The sequence below is a fragment of the Ornithodoros turicata genome, chromosome 3, assembly GCF_037126465.1.
Source record: "Ornithodoros turicata isolate Travis chromosome 3, ASM3712646v1, whole genome shotgun sequence".
NCBI lineage: Eukaryota > Metazoa > Arthropoda > Arachnida > Ixodida > Argasidae > Ornithodoros > Ornithodoros turicata.
The window spans coordinates 37,184,301-37,207,474 of record NC_088203.1 but is presented as its reverse complement, the minus strand read 5'-3'; the positions used below and the strand labels follow the sequence as shown (position 1 = coordinate 37,207,474).

The 23,174-nt window shown below is 48.6% G+C and overlaps 2 protein-coding genes across 3 annotated transcripts in view; one reads left to right on the top strand and one right to left on the bottom strand.

The window, feature by feature from the left end:
• The first annotated feature begins 1,513 nt into the window (after positions 1–1,513).
• LOC135389322 (protein GVQW3-like) lies at positions 1,514–2,068 on the top strand. The gene has a single exon (XM_064619385.1). The coding sequence runs from the start codon at positions 1,514–1,516 to the stop codon at positions 2,066–2,068; it is 555 nt and encodes a 184-aa protein (XP_064475455.1).
• Positions 2,069–3,262: 1,194 nt separating this feature from the next.
• Positions 3,263–23,174, bottom strand: part of LOC135386876 (uncharacterized) — a 126,718-nt gene continuing 106,806 nt past the window's right edge. For both annotated transcript variants that reach the window (XM_064616389.1, XM_064616390.1), the window contains one exon: positions 3,263–3,549. In XM_064616389.1, coding sequence (XP_064472459.1) covers positions 3,319–3,549 — 231 coding nt within the window. In that variant the 3' untranslated portion in view covers positions 3,263–3,318. The remainder of the gene's footprint in view (positions 3,550–23,174) is intronic.

Sequence of the window (23,174 nt, the reverse complement as noted above, 5' to 3'; positions counted from 1 at the left end):
AATGTCCGTCTTTCGAGCCAGTTCGAGACATGTTATCCGTCGGTCCTTGAGGACCAGGCGCTCCACAAGTTGGATGGTGTCAGGAACTCTGACACTGGGCTCTGAGCCGCCCCGGCCGGGATCGTCCTGCACTAATGTACGCCCGTCTCGGAACCGTTTGCACCACTCAAGCGCTTTGCTGCGGCTAAGTGTATCGTGGCCATACTGAGCCTGAAGTCTTCTGTGAATTTTAGATGACTTTACGCCTTCATTCACGAGAAACTTCATGACAATTCGCTGTTCCATGTGCGCGCTCACCTCGTTGTCGGCCATCTTGTCCAGCACGTGTCTTCTGTTTTGCACAAATTTTCGACCACCACGTGATCAACGCGGAGGCCTGTCGTGTGTGAAAATGACGAAAAAGGAGTAGCGGGCCTCCATTTGTACACTCAGGAGACAGAAAGTCCCTGTTTGACTTGAACGCCCCTCGTATTTACGCAAACGCGCTCACAAAGGACATGCCCCTCATTGTCTTCTTGAATATTCACTATATTTGTGGTACTGTATTTGGGCACACTTAGGTTTCATGATACCTCTGCTTTTGCGCCAGTAGACGTTGAACTTTAACGCAACATCGTAGGAAGAGGTAGCAATAGACAACGTAGAATAAATGGTAATTGATGAATGTTATATCAACTTACAACAAATGCCAACATGGAAATAGCGTTATAAAATGATGTTGATTCTACATCAGGACGTCTACTAAACTGTAGCCTTCAAATTCCCTGACTTTTCCAAGTTTTCACTGACTATTTCAAGTGAATTCCCTGACAAAAACAAAAGGGACCTTGGTGCCTCCTGCTACATTTTGACACGGATCCATCAAAAAACAGATCATTTATTAAGAAATTAGTAAGACTACCCTACTGTTTTGCCTCCGAGCTTGTCCTATTGGGAAACTGCTGCTCGTGGCAATGTTGCTGTGGCGTGGCCGTTCATCCACTCATCAGCATTCGCGATTCACTGTGCATCACGACGTCACTTGTCTGCGATTTTCCCTGACTTCAGTTGCCTTTTCGGCAAATTCCCTGACAATACCCTGATTTTTCAGTCCCATCAAAATTCCCTGATAATTCCCTGTTTTCCAGGTTTTCCAGGTTGGTAGACACCCTGTACGTGTTTTTGAGCGGACACTTTTACGTAAAATCTGCGTTGTACGCTATCGCAGATTCTACGACCGTATTCTAGATATGGTATGTTATTTCAACGGTGATTCTACATTTCGTGATTGACCGGAAGGCGCTGTCGTACTCATGCGTTGTCCGGATTGTACGAGGGGTGTTCCAAGTCAAACGGGGGCTTTCTGTCTCCTGAGTGTACAAATGGCTCGCGCTACTTCGTTTTCGTCATTTTAACACGCGACAGGCCTCCGCGTTCACCACGTGGTGGTCCAAAGTTTGTGCAAAACAGAAGACACGTGCTGGACAAGGTGGCCGACAACGAGGTGAGCGCGCACATCGAACAGCGAATTGTCATGAAGTTTCTCCTGAATGATGGCGTAAAGTCATCTGAAAATCACAGAATACTTCAGGCTCAGTATGGCAACGATACATTTAGCCGCAGCAAAGCGTTTGAGTGGTGCAAGCGGTTCCGAGACGGGCATACATCGGTGCAGGACGATCCCGGCCGGGGCGGCTCAGAGCCCACTGTCAGAGTTCCTGAGAACATCTGGGAGCGCCTGATCCTCAAGGACCGACGGATAACATGTCTCGAACTGGCTCTAAAGACGGACATTTCTGTGGGAATGCTGAACACTATCATTCATGAACACCTCCAGTTTCGAAAAGTTAGTGCCCGTTGGGTCCCGAGGCAGCTCTCCGTGCTTGACCGGCTGAGAAGACTGGAAATCTCCCAAGAGCTAAGGTACCGTTTCGACACTGAAGGACAGCCGTTCCTTGATTGGATCATCACGTGCGATGAAACGTGGGTGCACCATTTCACTCCTGAGTCTAAACGCGCATCAAGACAGTGGAAGCTTCCGGGCTCGCCAGCTCCCCAAGAAGTTCCGAAGCACCCCGTCGGCGGGTAAGGTCCTGGCCATGGTTTTCTGGGACGAGGCTGGCGTTGTTCATGTTGGTTTTCTGCCCAGTGGTACCACCATCAATAGTGCATATTACTGCCAGGTTCTCAGGGATGTGCATAAGGCGGTGATGAGGTGCAATCCTGGTGCATCAAGGTGCAATCCTGCTACAGGACAAATGCACGCCCGCATACCGCGCATCTCACGACACGCACCTTACAGGAACTTGGCTGAGAGTTGCTGCCACATCCCCCTTACAGTCCAGACCTCGCCCCCAGCGATTTCCATCTCTTCGAGTCACTGAAGCCGATCCTTGGGGGCCGCCACTTCAGCTGCGACGACGAGGTCAACAATGCAGTCCGATCATGGCTGCTACGCGCCGGTAAGGATTTGTACGCTGCTGGCATCTAAGCCCTCGTGAAACGCTGGGACAAGTGCATTCAGCTGGAGATTACGTTGAAAAATAAAACTAATTTCTCGCCTGTAAGTTCATTTTACCTTTGGCGAAAAATGAGAAGTCCCGGTTTGACCTGAACACCCCTCGTAAGAAAAGGGAAGTTTATGATTCGTTCCTTGACGCTCGTGACACCATGGCACTTCACCGGCAGTTGTTCCAGTCATCATCATCTGCAGAGTTGATCTGAGTCATCCTCCATTGAAAGTTACCCAAAAGCTTGGTTGTTGTTGTTCCTATGGGTCTTATTAAATAAACTCATCTTCTGCGTGCACTCTATCTTGTTCACTCTTTTTATTTTGCTCTATCAACAAAAGTTGGGCACATTCTTCGAGATGAGTGACCGCTAGCATTGATTGATAAAATGGCGCAATACGTTCGAAATTTAAATGTGCTGTACGTGTAACAGCTTTTTCTAGGAATATGCTGAACTTGTGTCAGCTAAAGAAACATGAAATCCTAAGAGCTACTTTTATTATCCCTGCGTATGCTACTTCGCAATGGCTTAATTCATTCCTAAGTTCACTCCTCCCTAGTAGTATTATAAGTACCTTTATAGTAACACTTCGCCTACCATATGCAGATGTGCGTGTCATCATATGCATCAAAATCATAATCGGCACCTTGCACTGACTGACTCAATGCACCCTGCAATGTCACCTTGTTGCTATAAAATACAGCGTAACGACAGCGTTGCAGGGAGAGACGAACGGAAACCATTGCAATTCACAGAGACTGAGTCTTTGAAAGCTTAATGGGTACCATATAAATTTATACGTAAATTTAACGCATATGCGAATAAAGCTCAAGTGCCACCCTGTGCCACATTTGTTGGAGCCATTTCGCCAGCATTTTCGCCGGTTTGTGGTGCTTGCGGCTGCGATTGCACAGCTCGTGGTTGATCCGGCACACGTTGAACCAAAATTGCTTGTTGCACGACACGCTTAGGAGGTGCTGCATTGTAAATCGTGGGAGGAGATTGTCCTGTGATGTCCCCGTGCATATAGAAGTCGTAGACGACCATCAACAAGACACTCTGAAAGACCAGAACGGTACGATGTCAACATTTTGAAGTGAACAAGTGAACTGAAGTTTTTGTTCGCTTTGTGAGATGCGAAAGGAACCTTTACTTTCCCACCATGGAACAAATTTCGCGTCTTCGGAGTCTTACAGATGTTTTTGAGAAAATGCAATCATACGCACACGATAGGCTAAAAACTGAAATTCAAGCAGCACTAGAACGAACAAAAAAAAAAAAATACAAAGAAGAGAAGTGAAAGCACGCAGAACAATTCTTGTCTATGTCCATTCACTCTCATTTCAACTTATTACATAAAATCGACACCAAATAGTACTAAGGTGAAATAAAGCGTACCTTGAAATAGTATATATGACATACACGGTGTCTCACGAAAAATGAGTTCTAAAAACAATATGATTCATCGCACATAAAAAAAGACGGACTGCGTAGTGTTACCAGTGGTGTAAGGATAATCAAACAATTTTTGTTTGTAATTAATGAATTAATTAAGTGAAATTAATTAGTCCGTTTTTAATAGGCCATTTGAAAAAGTTCCAGGGAGCAACGCGCGCCCTGTGAGGGCGTGCCGGAAAATGCTGTACAAAACAACAGCGATTTGCTATCGTCCCCGACCGCCGCCGCCGCCGCCGTCGTCGTCGTCGTACTGGTAGATGCACACTGTCGTCTTGCACAGCATTTCCCGGTATGCCGTCCCAGGGCGCGCGTTGCTCCCTGGAACTTTTGCAAATGGCCTATTGAAAGGATTGAAGCCACAATGTCAATGAGAAAGTTGTAGCGGGCGATACAACGACACGAATGATTGCCAACTTTGTGCCTCTGACAGATCATTTTCTTCCCGACTCCAAAGACTAACTTTCGGGTTTGAAAACAACTGCCGTGAGACCTGCCGTGGGACTGCGTGGGTCCTGCCCAGAGCCGTATATTAAAAGGGAGTCTGGCCATTAATGGGTCATGGCTATACCTGAAGCTCCACCCACTTTTTCAGCTTTCCGACCAATGAAGTCTTGAAATATCGGGCGCTATCAATCAGCCTATCCTCACTATTTGCCCCCCTATCCAACATGGGCAGCGCCATTTTGGGTGGCAAGTGGATTGGATGGGATTGAAATGGATACCTCTCGCAATCTGCAAAAGTAGTGGATTGTTGGTGCAAATTTGATAAGCGCCACCTAGGGAGCGTAAGGCACGTCGGGAATTGTCGTCTGCTTCCGTCGTTGTACCGCTGCCGTCAGAACCACCTGCTGGGACACATTCTGTTGTCGGTATGATTTTTAAACAAATCTACATGAATAGTTGGAATATAAGAGGCAAGAATGTTTATATCCATGAAATCCAGCTGTTAAAAATAAGATTGTACAGCACAGCGCCGTTTTTGTTATGATTTCGTTGTGATCGCCGTGTTCACTAGGCCTAACACCGGCGACAAAACGTATTATTTTCAGTTAGATATCGATGGATGAGCATAAGTTAAAACTGATTTCCGAGAAATTTATATTAGGATGTACATTTGCAGCGTAAAATCAGGTTAGTCTGTGAAAATTTTTTGTCACGAAATCCCCGCTTCACTGTGTTTGTTTTCGTCGCCATTTTGGGTGGCAGCATGGTGTCATGGCGACCCCCTTGGTGAAAAGCAAACCAATCAGAGGAGCGAAACTGTGATTGACAGGTCGAGCCTCTTTTTGTGACTCCTCCCAATGGCCAGACTCCCTTTTAATATACGGCTCTGGTCCTGCCTGGATTACAGCGCCCTCGAGCGTCCTGTTATCGAACGAAGACAAGTCACAATTCTGAGTGACATTTTGGCTTGACATTGACTCCTCGCGCGTCTGCAACAGGTCCCGCGTCTTCTTCTTCTTCTTTTTTGCAAACTGAGTTAGTAAAACTAAAACATCCGTTAGAGGTACAAAGTTGCAATCGACGGGTTTTCGTTGTATCCCCGCTACAACTGTCTCATTCACATTTTGGCTGTAAGCGTTAGAATTAAAAACTGACTTATTAATTTCACTTAATCAATTGATGGATTACAGAACAAAAAGCTTATGTATGGTCACACCGCTGGTGACACTATGCAGTCCGTCTTATTGGTGTGCGAAGAACCGTTTATTTAAACTTTGGTTCATTTTTCGTGAAACCCTGTATACCTAGAAACATGTGTTGTGAGCGTACATCTCGGAACAAAGAAATACAATAAAAATCATGTCGCAATTATTCAAAAACAACCTGACCGTTCGTGCAACTGTGAGAGGCAAAAGGCTAGATTTGAGTGGAATGATGGCTTTTGCGACACTACTTTTCGGTTAATTTTTTTGTTTTTGTTTCGTCATGACATGTATGGTTCCTCAGCTATCCTCCAAAACAGCTCTGCCCACACCTACACCAACATACTTCCACTTTTGTCTGGCAGATCCCATGCCCCCCAGGGGGGGGGGGTTCCCAGAGATGTGCATACTGTATCTGTATTGTGGTAGTGTACAGCTTGGGACAAACGTTTACGGAGCACGGCACCTGCGTATTTCTTCATCGGAGCGCTTCCCTGCTAGCTATCAGGAGGCGATCGAATAGGAAACGGGTGGCGGGCTATTCTATCCATCTCTCAGTATGTATGTCCACTCCTCTTTGCTGCTAGGTTGTCGCTCCATTGGAGAAATGCGACACCCCGGTGTTCCGTAAACTTTTGTCCCAAGCTGTACTATCTCTCTGAATGCATGCAAATTAATGTGGTGCACGAAAGCTTTCTGTGCTGCCTTTTTGTTTCGTGTCCGAAAATATGCTCACCACAAAGAAACACATTTTGTACAAATATGGATGGATGTATTAGACCACTGTTTCTGATAGAAATTAGAACGTCACACTTTCATCCACAGCCGCGTCAATACACTGTGAGTATGTCAAGCTTAAAGATTGACCTTAAAGAACCAATGCACCTAACAATCTCATTACGAAAACCGATGACATTATAAACTCTCCATGGCCACGCCTCAGGAGAAGGCTGGCAATGTCATTCGTGCATGGTTACCTTAATCGAACAGCAAATTGTGACTTAAGCTTGCTGCATTGGGCTGAAAGCAAAAGCCCTTGTAACGAATAATGCACAGTCTGGACCACCTATCATATCGATAATTCGTGGCATTGCGTCGCGACGCTTTACATCAGGCGCCATTACAAGGACAGTACGTCAGAGGAGGGGACAGTCCGTGATGAACCCCGTCAGGGTTTTAAACTAACAACAACTTTATTTTGAGATGGAGAGTGGGGAGGTTCATCGCCAGAGGCGATACTCTACCCCATTGCTGGTGGGGATGTGGGGAATAAAATAATGAGCCCCTTTACAATAACGCTCGAAGTCCGATGGTGTCCAGAAATGTCAAAATGAGCTTTGAGCGCAGATTGTTGCTGGGCTGGATTGGGCCAGGGACCAATCAATTTCGATAGGGAGAGGGGGCGAGAGTTTAGCTGACTAAGAGGCTCGGAGAGTGCGGTTCGGGAAGGTTGGTAGTGGGGGCAATGAAGAAGAATGTTCTCCAGATATTCAAGAGCACCACAGTGGCAGCAGGTGGGAGAGTCAACTTGTCTCAAGCGGTAACGCCACTGAGCTGTAAAGGCCACATCGAGTCGCATTCGGTGGATTAATGCAGCACCTTGACGAGAGGTGTTTCGTGGCATGCGGAAATCGAGCGTTGGATCAACTCTGCTCAACATAGATGGGGGGAGAATGTCGGTTGTCCATTGACGGGAAGCCAGGAGTGTCACGAGGCGTCGCAGAATGAAACGGCGGTCTCCTCTCAGCAGAACAATACCGGTCCCTTGCGGATTCGAGAGTGCTGCTTCTGCGGCGCTGTCGGCCTGCTCGTTCCCCACGACAGCACAATGGGCTGGAACCCACTGGAGAACTAGCCTGTGGCCTGCTGCGTAGATAGTGTGGTAAGCCATTAACACATCTGTGACGAGGGGTGCGGATGGGCCTCGTATGCCGGAATTTTCAATAGCTTGAAGTGCAGATGTGGAGTCTGTTAAGACTGCCCATTCCCGCGGGGTAAAATCAGCGATGTGTTATAGAAAGAAAAGGATGGCATAGAGTTCCGCAGCTGTTGAGGAGGTTGGATGTGAAAGGTGTCGTCCTTGCAATACGCCTTCGGATGGTATGACGAATGCTGAGGCGGACTTGTTGTTTCGGGATGCGCCATCTGTATATGCTGCCGTAAACGTAGAAAACTTCTCGTCTACCTGAACATGAAAATGGGCTCGGAGGACTTGAGGGGGGGATCTGATCTCTTCTTTCCAGAAGGTTTCGGAGGCTTACGAAAGTCGGCGTTACCGGCAGAGACCAGGGGGCTTCCGGCGGTATAATGTCCTTAGCTATGAAGCCAGTGAGAGTCTGGCGTGTCCTCTGCGCTACTAGATAGAAGTCGCTTTCAGGGCGGTATCGAATTTTCCTGAGGAGCGGGTGACGGGGAATGTGAGCACGCAAACGTAGGAAGTGCCGAGCCGTTTCACGTTCACGTAGAACCTCAACCAGGAGTTCACCAGCTTCAGCCAGTACTTGCCGTGTTTCAGCCATTCTTGGAACTCCGAGGCAGCGACGAAGGCTTCGAGCAAACAGGGACCGAAGGGTATTTACTGACGCTGTTGATATCATGTGCAGAAAAGGAAGGCTGTAAAGCACAGTCGCCCTTAACAACGCCGCGTGAACTGCGAGCTGGGAACGCTGATCACAGCCCCATCCTGAGCCAGAAAGATGTTGAATTGCGGGGAGCCATCGCTGCACTTTAGTTTCAAGGTGTCTAATGTGGCGAGCCCAGCGCAAGTCCGAGTAGATTACCACGCCAAGGAAGCGGTGGAAGCGTACCGGCTGAAGCTTCTTGGCATCAAACCAAAGAGGGAAATTGGCCATAGCTTTGCGCGTGAAAGGGAGCTCGGCGCACTTTTCGGGTGAAAGGTCCACTCCAAGGTGCGTGAGGTACGTATGTACATTATTTAAAGCGAGCTGCAGGCGGCGCTGTATGGCTGGGCGTGATTTTCCTACTGTCCAAAGGGCGACGTCATCTGCATACACGGAAAACGACACTTTGCGAGGAATTACTGATTGTAGGCCGGCCATCACCACATTAAGGAGTGTCGGACTGAGAATACTTCCTTGGGGGACTCCTTGAGGAACAGGATGCTGAGTGCTTTGGCCTTGGGACGTACGGACAGCGACAGTTCGGTCCGTAAGGAAGTCTTGGAGCCAGATGAAGAGCCGACCGGATACCCCAAACGAGCGCAAGGCGTGCAGCACACAGATGTGCGAGACGGTATCATATGCGCGCTTGATGTCGAGGAAAACCGATAGGACGATCCGCCGATGGGCACGAGCATGTTGGACTGTAGAGACTAGGTCGAGAACTGGATCCATGGAGCTTCGGTGGCGACGAAATCCAGCCATTTCTTGAGTGAACGCACCTTGTTTTTCGAGCCACCAGTCGAGGCGATGCAAAACCATTCTCTCCCTCAGTTTGCTCATACAGCTTGTTAGGCTCACAGGGCGAAAGGAGGATAAGGCAGTTGGGGGCTTGCCTGGTTTCAAGATGGGAACAACCAATGCCTCCTTTCAGGTAGTCAGGGGTTTAAGAAATACATTGTACACTCTAGAAACCGAACTTCACCGCATCGCACCCTCCTGGCCAACCATGATCCCGAATGACAACGTTGTCTGCCTTGATTTGGTGAAAACGGGGGGGGGGGGGGTACGCCAACTTTTTGGCATTATGCAGTTCACAATTGCCATAAAAATGGCAATGGAGAACGCTTGTACGAACGAAAATTGTACGCTCCATTTTTGCAGCAAATCAGTGTAAATAACGATGTCACTCAGGATGATGTCTGGTAGGAGCGTGCTGTGCGGCGAAGTTCATTTTTGAGAGTGTAGGCGAAACTAATACCTGCGAAAGGGCTTAATAAATGTTACAAAAAAATACCTGAAATGTTGTACGTTACATGATATTTATAAATACAGACATGATATTTATAGAATAACACCTAACGATTCCCGCGGAAATCTTGTTATAAGCTTTATAATTCAACACAGAAAATACGTGGAAGGGTTCTGAATTATACGTCTGTAACACAGCTAAGCCCTCAGACGCAGGAAACAACCGAAACCTGAGTGTAATCCTGGGCGCCGTTAGTCTTTTTAGTTCCGTGTTAGCGCCGAGAAGCAACTGTGGCTTTGAGTGGCGTACAGACGTAGACAGATGCAGGGAGGGCAGCAGGAAGGAATCGGGGACAGGAGCCTAGGATGCGTCCTGGGCCGACTTCAGGGAAACTGGCACTCGTATCTACAAAGTCTGGCGGAAAACCCAGGGAGACTTCTAACAATGCAGCCGGTGCGGGGATTCGAACCCATCGCCACTTCGCAATCTTAGCGTGGAAAGCGATCATGTAACCTTGCTTAAAATGGCATGTTGGGCCAGTTGGTACAAAGTTTGTACAAAAGTTTATGTGGTACAGTCCGAACAGGGTGTAAATGAAAGACTAAGGCCACTGAGGCACGGTTTCATCAACGCTGGCTAACTTTAAACCGTGATCAAGCGTGGCTAAAACCTGAAGTTAACGCACAATGCTTGTCTTTTTGGAAACATTAGCTGATGATGTGATGAACGCTTCAGTAACACTAATTAACACAAGTTAATCGGCGTTGGTGAAACCGGGCATAAGAGAGCACTCCGGACTGGCAAAACTGAGCACAGAAGACCGCAATATGGCGGCCCACAGTTTGCCACTTCAAACGGCTAATTTCTCCTCTATGTAACTCTGTGCCATTGACGAAGCAGACGCAGGGCACCACCCAGCGCATCGCAAAAATACTCAATAGAATCTGCCATTGGACTTACTCCGTACTTATGCCGCACTGTGTAACGTTGAAGGCCCGTCCCTCCAAGCTCTCCTTCATGTTTATAATACGTCTTGGCAACAGGGATCCGTACCAACTACCTGGAAGGAGGCGTTAATTGTTCCCGTCCTGAAACCAGGCAAACCCCCAAATGCCCTGTCCTCTTCTCGCCCTGTGAGCCTGATAAGCTGTGTGGGAAAACTGATGGAGAGAAAGGTTTTGATCGTCTCGACTGGTGGTAAAAGAAAGGTGCGTTCCCTCACGAAATGGCAGGCTTTCGTCGCTAGCGAAGCTCCATAGATACAGTTCTCGACCTCGTTTCTACAGTCCAACGTGCTCGTGCACATCGGCGGATCGTTGTATCAGTTTTCCTCGACGTGCCTATGATACCGTCTCGCACAATTGTGTGCTGCACGCCTTGCGCTTTTTTGGAGTATCTGGTCTGCTCCTCAGCTGGCTTCACGATTTCGTTACGGACCGGACTGTCGCTGTCTGCACATCCCACGGCGAGGGCCCTAAGCATCCTGTTCATCAAGGCGTACCCCAAGGAAGCATTCTGAGTCCTACACTCTTTAATGTGGTAATGGCAGGACTAAAATCGACAATTCTTCGCAAAGTAGCATCCTCTGTGTATGCCGACGACGCTGCCCTTTGGACAGTAGGCAAGTCACGACCAGCCATTCAGCGCCGTTTTCAGCTAGCCTTAAACCATGTCCATCTGTACCTCACGCGACTTGGGATGGATCTTTCACACGAAAAGTGCGTCGAGCTCCCTTTCACCCGCAAGGCTATGAAAAGTTTTCCTCTTTGAGTTGATGCAAAAAAGCTCGAGCCTGTACGTTCCCATCGCTTCCTCGGTGTAGCCATGAACTCGGACCCGAGCTGGGCTAGCCACATTAAGCACCTTGAAACCAAAGTTCAGCGATAGCTTCACTGCAATTCAAGATCTTTCTGGCTTAGGATGGGGATGTAATCAGCGCTCCCTTCTAGGCCGTTCACGCGGCTTTGGTGAGGGCGACTGTGCTTTACAGCCTTCCAATCTTGCACAGGATTTCCGCAATGTCGTTAAATACCCTCCGGGCACCATATGTCCGGAGCCTTCGTTGCTGCCTTGGACTCCCAAGAATGGCTCAAACACTGCAAGTCCTGGATGAAGCTGGTGAACACCCGGTGGAGGTTCTCCGTGTGAGTGAAACGGCTCGACACTTCCTACGTTTGCGTGCGCACATTCCCCGTTACGCGCTCCTCAGGAAAATTCCATACCGCCCTGAAGGTGATTTACATCGCGTAGCGTAGAGGACACGCCAGGCTCTCACTGGCTTCACAGCTAAGGACGTCACATCGCCGGACGCCCCCTGGCCTCTGCCTGTACCACCCACCTTCGCACGTCTTCGGGACCTCCAGGAACGAAGGGACCAGGTTCCCCCTCAAGTTCTTCGATCCCATTTTTATACTCTGGTAGACACGAAGTTTTCTACCTCTGCTGCAGATAGCGCATCTCGAAATGACAAGCCCGCTTTGGCATTCGTCATCCCATCCGAAGGCGCAGTGGAAGGACGTCGCCTTTCGCATCAAATCTCATCCACAGCTGGCTAGTTCCATCTCAAATAGAACAAGGCGTGAAATCGTGTGTCTCGGATGAAAAAAAATATATGTTATAGTTACGGGTCAGCCATGAAAAATAAACGGTTTTTAAAAATTCCGCGTCATGCGGTTCGGGAGCTAGGAGAGGAGGAAGAAAGTGCCTCACAGAGGTCACCGTCGTCACGTGCTAGTTTGAAGGCCTCTTGCAGCGGCGTTTTTCGGCTCAGGGTATTGCTATTTTTCTCATCACAGTTCCTATGGTATGCAATGGGCCACTGCATTTTCCACGTTGCAGTGATTTTGGATTAAACGGGAAAAAATTCCAAAGTTGAGCCGTAGCATCCAAAAGCACGAAATTCATGACCACATTGTGGGTGATCTACACAACCGAGAAAGTTGAGCCTTAACGCCTGTTCCGACATATAGCAGCGCGCTAATATAGCGCTACAAAACGGCGCGCAAAAACAGCGCTCACCGTTATCGGACGGTTCACACTTGCAAAGGGGCGCTAGCGCTATAATTTAGCGGAAGTTCGGTGGTCGTTTCCGGTGGTCCGTCCCATCATGGCGCCTCCGGAGTTCAACAGCATTCAGACGAACAAGTTCGATCAACTGACTGAACAGAAAATTACCAGACATTTTGGATGACAGACTCGCTGGTTCCAATGCCATCGCCGTGGCGTGAAATACGGAAACAAAACAACCACACGAGTTCCGCGCCGCCATCGCTACAGGGCCTCCTAATTGGCCAATGCGAATGTAGTTCTAATATTAGCGCTGAAAAAGTTGACACGAGCTCAACCCCGGCAAGCGCTAATTTTTAGCGGTTTGGAGCACTGCGAGGAGGACAATATCGCGCTATTTTCTAGCGCTATATAGCAAATCGCTATATGTCGCCCGTTATACTGCTACATTGCTTGTTTATAGGGCTATCGAATGGTACTCACATCGTGGTTGCACATTGCTGGCAAAACTGGCAACGCTGGCTCGAATGAGACATCATCTAGCAAAATTACAAACTTCCGATGGCTTTACTTAAAAAAAAACATAAAAAATTTGCCCCAAAATTGGATATACTGTAGCTGAGTCCATTGATCGCAAATAGACAAAAAATGGAAATTCGTATTTTATCGGTATTACCGTGGCGATTTTCTTACGAACCGCGTCACTGATGGAGAACAAGCGTAGATGCTCCGCCGTGAATGACGCGGAAATCGAACCTTCCGACTCGAGCTCCGAGCTGAACGCTTTCCTGTCAACAAATTCCTGTTTTTTGTGTCATCCTCGCTTTCAGCATCCAAAACACCGTTTCAAACTACAGATAAATAGTGGATTATGCTGTAGCGCCCGTGTTGTTCGTGGAACTCAGCACAAGCACTCATGTGCTGCAAGCCCGTGAAAGTACCTGCTTTTAAATATTTATTGCACTTGGGGTCCGCATTGCGACAGGTATGTAAAGGGTTGACAATTGCAGTACGGTCGCTATAGAATTTCTGGTGAGCCCGAGTGCGATTTGCGCTTGAAAAGCATGGAGCAACACTGCTAGTGTTACTTATTTAAGGCCAACAGTCGCTAACGTATCATTTGATGCGTTAAAACTGTGATGCTTGCGCAAACTCCACCGTCCCGCCTGTCACACACAGATAGAGTAATACGACTTTTCTCTGATGTGGTGGTCATAAAATAGAAATAGTGGTTGGGATTAAGGCGCGCCATGTTCGTCAGGCTTCACCGGGCTTCAGGCTGATTGGATATGTGATGAGGAGGTGAAAATAGGGAGTATCTAGAAAGAGGGTTATGATAGTAAAATTGATGAACTAAGGAAAGGGGAGCAACGATACGGCGAGTAGAGAGAAGCGGGAGAGAGGCCCGCTCTTTGAGGAGAGTTACTCTAGGAATAGTCAGAGAAGATGAAGCGGACGGCTCGATTTTGTAGCGCCTCTAATTTAGAGGTCAAATGATCATGGTGAGGTTCCCATATAAACGAAGCATATTCAGGCTTCGGGTGGATTAATGAAATATAGAGCTGGCGTTTCAGGTCCGAAGGGGCTTTTTTAATAATTACGCTTAATAAAACCGAGTGTTTGGTTAGCTCTGGCTACTATGGAATTAATATGAAAGTCCCAGGAGAGGTTATTTGGAATATGCACCCCTAAATGCTTGTAAGTATTTGCATTATCCAGTTTACTACTACCAAGGAAGTAGTTATTAGTGGGGCTATTATTACGAGTGATCGACATATATTTAGTAGTATTCAGTGACATGAGCTAAGTTTGACACCAGGAAGCACATTGTAAGATAAGAGCTGATGACACTCTCTTGTCTCGCCATGCGAAGGCGGCGTCCAGGTAATGTTCGCTTTCCAGGCCCCCTACCCTGATCGCCACCTAACGGTGCGCAAGCTGCCGTACATGCGCACAGCTGCAGAGCTGCACGGTGCGCATAGCTACCGAGGCAAAGAGCAGAAGACATTCGCTTGCAACGCCAAGAAAGGCATAGGTAACCTTTGGCGGTCCTGTCAGTCCTACTGTGCGCCGAGAGATGGCGATCAGGCGAGGGGGCCTGGAAAGCGAATATTATCTGGACGCTCCGCTGGCGTGGGTGTCATCACCTCTTACCTTTATCTTACACCGTGCCAGGAAGTCAGAGCGTCTAAATCCTTCTGTAAGGCTGAGACATCAGATGGAGAAGGTATTACACGATATATTACGCAGTCATCAGCAAAAATATTTATATGTGAGGTTATGGAGAGGGGTAGATCATTGATATAGATAAGAAATAGAAGGGGATCATAGGCGGACCCTTGACAACTGATTACTATTACGCAGGAAGTCGTGAATACAAGCTTCGACGTTGGGATCGATTTTAAGGGAAGATAACTTCAGAAGATCATGGTGGCGGGACAGTATCAAAAGCTTTACGAAAGTCTATGAATATGGCGTCAATGTGGGACCCCTCATGGACAGGGGAGAATAAATGTGTGTTTCACATGAGAACAGAAAGAGACGAAAGAGAACGAAAACCATGTTGTGAATCGAAAAAAGAAAGAAAGAAAAGGAACTGGACGCAAGAAAGCGGATGACATTAGAATAGATAATGTGTTCGAGAAGCTTTGGCCGCAGTTTTACACACACACACAGTTCATCATGCTTTAGTTGACCACAGTGTGATTTCTGATTCCTAGTCTTCCGTTATAATTTTTAGGGGAGAGCCTTTTCAGGCCCTCACGGCGGAAGTGTCCTTCTTACCGTATTCTCTTTTCGACGCCATCAGACGCCTCAGATACGACGCCATCTCGCAAGGGAGCTCAGGGCCTTCCAGCCCACTTCGCGTGGACCTTCGAGGCGCCCCTGTCGGGATCCCCTGCAACACCGGTGCAAGCCCGGCGGCCCAGCGATCCATCACAACTTGGACCGTCTTTACGGACAGCAACCCGATCTCATGGGCCCCCGGGAGCAAGCACTATGCGCAGCCCCAGCCACTTCGTACGGGCGATCCCGCAAAGGCTCCCACCCGCTTCAGAGGGCTCCTGCTCTCAGACAGGCATCCCAATGACGCTGCTCTGCCCTACTCTGAAGAGGACCGTAGCCTCCTGTGTCCCCGTGGCGGGGTTCCCAAACTCCACCGTTCAACATACCTGCAGGGTCAGCTACACAAGACGAAAACAGATGCTACCAGGGCCTCAAGAGACATATCGGCAGCTTTAGCAACACTCCGCCGCCTACGCCATCACGCTGCCCATCGACAGGGTAACCCTGCCCCAGAAGATGTCGCCATCGATATGTTCGAGGATATAGAGGACCTCTAAATTGTGGATAGTAATCTGTGTGAACTTTGTGGGCGGGGGAAGTGTCGTGTTATGAAAAGTACGGTGGAGGCCGCGCTTGCGCACGTGCAGGGCTCGGGGGGCCATGAGCTGGTTTATTTGGTTCTTTGTCCTTGAACAATCCGCGCGGAAACCATGAAGGCGGTGGACGGGTTTGGGCACTATGCGAGTAATTAAATGAATAGTTTCTTTGCGTACCCTGGGGCTGCCTGTGTTTCTCGCCTTCCCCGACGACGGAACGGATGGGCTTTGCCCCGAGAGTTTACATAGGCTCTCACAGTGTGTAACTACAGATGACTAATTACCTTATATTCATTAATTAAGTCCTTCATTAGATAATTTCGGGCAAAAGCAAGATAACAAAATGGGTGAAAATCCTGGTTGAAATCCACTTTTTCTTGTTGAAACTAAGCAAAGGACGCGTGCCGTGAAATATCCACTGCTGAATTTCGGTATACAAATGAGCTGAAACCGAAAAGGCGCACCACTCTTGCTGACGGAAGCTTATCTGGGTCGCAAAGCGGTTCATCTGGCCAGCTGAACCGCGCCTACACCAATCACATGCATCGCACTAAATCACGTGGCCCTTTGACGTGAAATGGGCGTGCCCTCCCTGCTTCCTCGGTAGACGAGATTTCGGTTTCGGCTCATTTGTGAATAAAAAATCGGGAATGGATATTTTAACGCACGTGCATGTTTCAGTATAATTGAACCTCTGTATGCAATAAGGGGATGAGTCGAAAAATCCCAAACGGAGAAAATGGACCTGATCCGATTGTCCGTCCCATTGACACCCACATGCATTTCCGTTTCTTACCCTCCTGTAGCGGGCCAATAAATTGCAATACGATCCTAAATGTTCTTTGGCAGGTACATACTAGAATCTAGATGTCATTGCAGCAAAAATAGTAAAAAGGGGGTAAGTCGACTTATCCCATTATTGCATACAGAGGTTCATTTGTTAAACGTGAAATGGCCTGCAACTGGGATAGTCTCCCATTTTGCTACCTCGCTTTTTCCCACAATCCCTATTTTAGGGGCTAATTAATGCATTTTAGGTAATTGCGTAGGTAGGTAGGCTGCGATCCCCAACGTCACTCGATGTATTGGACCTCTCGTGGTGCTCAACCGGCATCATTCGCCACTTGTCGTGCGCTACGGACGTCGACACTAGAGGTAGCGATCATTTTCCTCTCTATATTTTGCACGACAGACTACCCCCTCTCAGCAACTACTGGACTGATTTCTTTCACAAACTGGAGACTTTCTCGTGAGGGTCTCAGAACATCTGTGCCACCGGTATGTCCCCAGAAGCTGTCTCGTAAGCAATTAGCCGCGGTATTCAGGACGCGGTGGTCATGTCTAAAAGGATAACAGGACGTGTCGGTCATTCTCCATCAATTAACCACCTTAGGGCGTTAATCGCCGAGCAGAAAGAACGCCTCGTCGGACAGGGCAACTTACGGACATTGTGGAATACCGCCGGATGAAAGCTAAAGTAACACGAGAACTTAAGAAAGAGGACAGGAAGCGTTGGCGTAAGTTTTGTCACCATCTTTCACCGTTTGACCCGGCCACGAAGATCTGGCGGACAATCCGATCTCTGAAGGAGGCGCCCCCTCAAACGAATCCTCTCGCGGCCTTGGCTATCGTTAAGGCTGTAGACGAAAACACGCTAGCGAGGGACCTCTGTGTGGTACTAACGACACCGGCGGCTGCCTCGACGACACCGCTACACAGCAGTTTTGTCTACAGTTTGACGACTGAACTTCACCAAGACTGGCCCCGTCCACCGGAAGTTATGGACCGTGACTTCACACTAATCCAGCTAAAGGCAGCGTTGAAGCTTGTGAACGCTGGCTCGTCCCCGGGACCCGATAAAATCACCAATGCCGCACTGCGAAACCTTGGCGGCCGGTCACTCCAAGCTCTCTTTCATGTGTATAATACGTCTCGACAACAAGGATCTTTACCACGTACCTGGAAGGAGGCATTAGTTGTTCCCATCTTGAAACCAGGCAAGCCCCCAAATGCCCTCTCCTACTTTCGCCCTGTGAGCCTGACAAGCTGAATGGGAAAACTGATGGAGAGAATGGTTTTGCATCGCCTCGACTAATGGCTAAAAAAAAAAAAAAAGGCTGAATTTAGTCGCCACCGAAGCTCCATGGCTCCAGTTCTCGATCTAGTCTCTACAGTTCAACATGCTCGTGCTCATCGGCGGATCGTCCTATCGGTTTTCCTCGACATCAAGCGCGAATATGACACCGTCTCGCACATTTGTGTACTGCACGCCTTGCGCTCGTTTGGGGTATCCGGTCGGCTCTTCATCTGGATCCAAGACTTCCTTAAGGACCGAACTGTCGCTGTCCGTACGTCCCAAGGCCAAAGCCCTCAGCCTCCTGTTCCTCAAGGAGTCCCCCAAAGAAGTATTCTCGGTCCGACACTCTTTAATGTGGTGACAGCCGGCCTACAATCAGTAGTTCCTCGCGAAGTGTCGTTTTCCGTGTATGCAGATGACGTCGCCCTTTGGACAGTAGGAAAATCACGCCCAGCCATACAGCGCCGCCTGCTTTAAAAAACGTACATACGTACCTCACGCACCTTGGGATGGACCTTTCACCCGAAAAGTGCGTCGAGCTCCCTTTCACGCGCAAATCTATGACCAATTTCCCTCTTTGGGTTGGTGCCAAGAAGCTTGAGCCGGTACGCTTCCACCGCTTCCTTGGCGTGGTAATCCACACGGACTTGCGCTGGGCTCGCCACATTAAGCACCTTGAAACTTGCAAAGTGCAGCTATGGCTCTCCGCAATTCAACATCCTTCTGGCTCAGGATGGGGCTGTGATCAGAGTTCCCTGCTCGCAGTTCACGCGGCGTTGGTGAGGGCGACTGTGCTTTACAGCCTTCCTATTCTGCACAGGATATCAACATCATCATTAAATACCCTTCGGTGCCTGTTTGCTCGAAGCCTTCGTCGCTGCCTCGGAGTTCCAAGAATGGCCGAAACACGGCAAGTACTGGCTGAAGCTGCTGAACTCCCGGTTGAGGTTCTACGTGAACGTGAAACGGGTCGGCACTTCCTACGTTTGCGTGCTCACATTCCCCGTCCCCCGCTCCTCAGGAAAATTCGATACCGCCCTGAAAGCGACTTCTATCGAGTAGCGCAGAGGACACGCCAGACTCTCACTGGCTTCATAGCTAAGGACATTATACCGCCGGAAGCCCCCTGGTCTCTGCCGGTAACGCCGACTTTCGTAAGCCTCCGAAACCTTCTGGAAAGAAGAGATCAGATCCCCCCCTCAAGTCCTCCGAGCCCATTTTCATGTTCAGGTAGACGAGAAGTTTTCTACGTTTACGGCAGCATATACAGATGGCGCATCCCGAAACAACAAGTCCGCCTCAGCATTCGTCATACCATCCGAAGGCGTAGTGCAAGGACGCCGCCTTTCACATCCAACCTCCTCAACAGCTGCGGAACTCTATGCCATCCTTTTCTTTCTACAATACATCGCCGATTTTAACCCGCGGGAATGGGCAGTCTTCACAGACTCCAAATCTGCACTTGAAGCTATTGAAAATTCCGGCATACGAGGCCCATGCGCACTCCTCGTCAGAGATGTGTTAATGGCTTACCACACTGTCTACGCAACAGGCCACAGGCTAGTTCTCCAGTGGGTTCCAGCCCATTGTGGTGTCGTGGGGAACGAGCAGGCCGACAGCGCCGCAGAAGCAGCACTCTCGTATCGGAAACGGACCAGTATTGTTCAGTTGAGAGGAAACCGCCGTTCCATTCTGCGACGCCTCGTGACACCCCTGGCTTCCCGCCAATAGACAATCGACATTCTCCCCCCATCTATGTTGAGCAGAGTTGATCCAACGCTCGCTTTCCGCATGTCACGAAACACCTCTCGTCAAATGCTGCATTAATCCACCGAATGCGACTCGATGTGGCCTTTACAGCTCAGTGGCGTTACCGCTTGAGAGAACTTGGCTCTCCCACCTGCTGTCACTGTGGTGCTCTTGAGGATCTGGAGCACATTCTCCTTCATTGCCCCCCCCCCCCCCCACCAACCTTCCGGAACCGCATCTCCGAGTCTCTTAGTCAGCTGGACTCTCGCCCCTTCTCCCTATCGAAATTACTTGGTCCCTGGCCCAATCCAGCCCAGCAACGATCTGCGCTCAAAGCTCTTTTGGTCAAAGCAACATTTCTGGACACCATCGGACTTCAATCATTATTGTGAAGGGGCTCATTATTTTATTCCGCACATCCCCACCAGCAATGGGGTAGAGTATCGCCTCTGGCGATGAACCTCCCCACTCTTCTTCTCAAAATAAAGTTCTTGTTATAAGCATCGTGGCTTCTCAAGCTTTCCGATGATCATAAGCTTCATCTCCTCAGAGCCGTTAGGGTTGCAACAGAACCGTGATCCCGCTTTTGCTTCTCTGCCCACGCTGGCAGCTCTGTCCGCTAAAACACAACTCTTGTCCGGCTGCACGTTGAAGAATAACCCAGCCTCCTCAGCGTTAAATATGTCGCGCGCCTCGTAGCCCGCGATAAGTGATGGTAGCGTTGCCGTCACCCAATTGTTTATAAGGGTTCGTCGACCTTCTTTCCTTCACCGCAGACAGTCTTGTACACTAAAGCCGTGTCTGGTTTTCAAGCGGTGAAGCCATCCACCGGACGCTTGGAAACCCTCATTTCGTCGTCCACTTTCTCACGCGCAAATTTGCCATCGACGTTGATACCAGCTGCTATCACTTTCCTGAACCACGAACCCTGAGAAGAATGTCCTCTAACTCCACGTTCTGTGTCGTCTTTGCTTGTTTAACATCCACACCGAATTGCTTTGGACGTGTTTCATGATGAGCACTCGCTGACTGACGATGGTGCTGAGCGTCGACGGTGTAATCGCCAATTCCTTCGCCAGGTCCGTCCGTTCGATGGGAATTTTGAAGAGCGCTTTTCGTTTACGTGACACAGCGACGACCAGCGAAGCAAATTGACACCATCCCCTGGTGTAGGGGCAATTGCCCCCAGCAATAATTATATTGCTCGAAACAACTCACGTGACCACAAGCGTTGAGCCAACCGTTGAACAACGGCTGAGTAACTTTTTGCTTTGCTTTTTTTCGTCTCCCTGAGCGACCTGTGACGCTGGCGAGGCTTTCCCTTTCCCGTCTGTTCTCTCCCTCTCCCCCGCATTGGCGGTTCTAGGTGGCTGTCGATCTCCGTTCGTGTCGAGTGAAATAAATAACAATATGCGGAAGCGTTGGCTGTTAAGCGTTGCCGCTGTTTCTGTTACACAAAGTGCTTTATTTTTCGTGATAGGTATTTCCAAAGCACAAATATGCAGCCTGCTGTAGCTGCGCCAAACAGGAATATGACATGAACATTATTTTTGAAGTTCGAGTGATATGCCAAAGCAACTTTGCGTTCACTAATAGCTGATGTCTTATGTGGAAGATCTCACAGTAGAACAGCAGTATATTGGCTGCATAGGAACACACATTCACAGATCGAGCATGACAGAGAACATGTCAGTATCCGTTTCCTGCGTCTGGGTGACCCGTCACAAAGAAACTTGTGCAGCTGCTATGCCGGAAGATGGTGCTCCAACCACTCAGAGGGGCTCATCGATTCTACTGTATCCGTGTAGATGCTTTTCTGAAGCAGATATGAGTTGAGGGCTTATACCTGAGCAATAATGATCAGAATAGGGATCAGAACCGTGAAAACCAAAAATCTACCGGCCGAAGCAATACGTATTCGACACAGGGGTGGTGCTATGCGATGCTAAGCAGCAGAATGGAGTAGGAACTGACTTACCTGTCATCGAGTGGGTAGCGGAAAAAAGGAGTATATTGTCATTCTGGAATATCGTGGTCGCACCAAGCAAGTGAAGCAGACCTGCCTTCCACTTATCTATCACTGAATAAGAGATATGCGGAATAGCGCCATCTGTCCCTCAAGAACACACTGTTATCCCAGGGATATCCTAAGAACATCATGCATGGACAGGGATGACATCCCCAGGAGGGTCAAATCTGATCCCCAAATCGTCCTCATTGTGTCAATGTGGCACGATATATGGCGTACTCAGAATGTCCTCAGACCTTCCTCGAGGATAATTTTAGGACAGAGTGGTAACACATCAAGGACGAAACGTAGTCTCAATTTAGTGTACTTTTTTTTTACGTGCTTAGACAGGATGAATGATACAAAACCACATGCAGTCTTGATAACTTCTGTTTTGCCGTACATCTTGGTTAACTTCACCAATAAAGTCTGGCTGTCCGCTTGTAGTGCAATCTATAACGGACAATATGCGCATCGGATAAAAAAAAAAGCAGAGAGATATATAAAAGACGCAGCAGTAAATTCAAGAAACCCACTCCGAAAGGTACTAGAGTTCTCCTCCGAAGCCAAAACAGATTCTATTTCTTGCTTATAACGGCGCCTACCTAAGTCGAGAGTCCTCCTCGCCTGCGACACAAAGCGAAGGGTGCTGTCCATGTTTCTTTCGATTACGCAAAGAAAAAATACTCAAAGCGAGGAACCGATTTAACTGTTAGCTTTGCGTCAATGCAAGGTGTATGTTTCTTACTCGTTTTGGTCTGACAATTTTAGGTAGGGCTTTTGAAAGTCAAAAGCAGTGGACAGAATCGTGCGTTTCTGTCGGTTCCTCAAGAAATGCTCCATGTATCATAGACAGCCATCCATTTTGAAGGCAGATAATTTTCCGCTGGACCACCCTTTATTTCCGAAAAATGTAAATCAGGTCCCAGGATCGGTCCAAAGTACAAAACAAATGTGTCTAGAGAGTCTGAGCAGGTAAACTAAACAAAGCAATATTTCTCGTCTCGCTAGCTACCCACAGGGACAGCGTACAGGATGTACCTGAATGACTCTTCACGGACAGTCCGCGAGTGTCATCCTCAGGACGTTATGGGGTACACATCGAAGGACGAGGACACGATGACACTGTGGGGACATCCTGAGAATCATGTGTGATCTTGGGGTCGAGTGCGCCGCTCCCGACCGCCATGACGAGGCCAGATCTCTCACGAGCTGTAGCGCGGCTAGAGGAGGCTCCACTAAAAAGGAATCCAAGGCCGCAATTTTTGAAGCACGACTCCTCGGTGGAGTATAGGACATTTCGGCGGAATGTACGAATGACAAACTGTTCAGAACTCTAGTCTCAGCAGCAGAAATAGTCCTACAGTTTTACGGTCGATTCCATTTTCAGCGAGATCTCACACGGCATTTATCATCGCCGTTGGGCATTTGCATTTACTTTGTTTTCTGCAATACTTCACTTTTTAGTTTTAGCAGCTACTGTGATG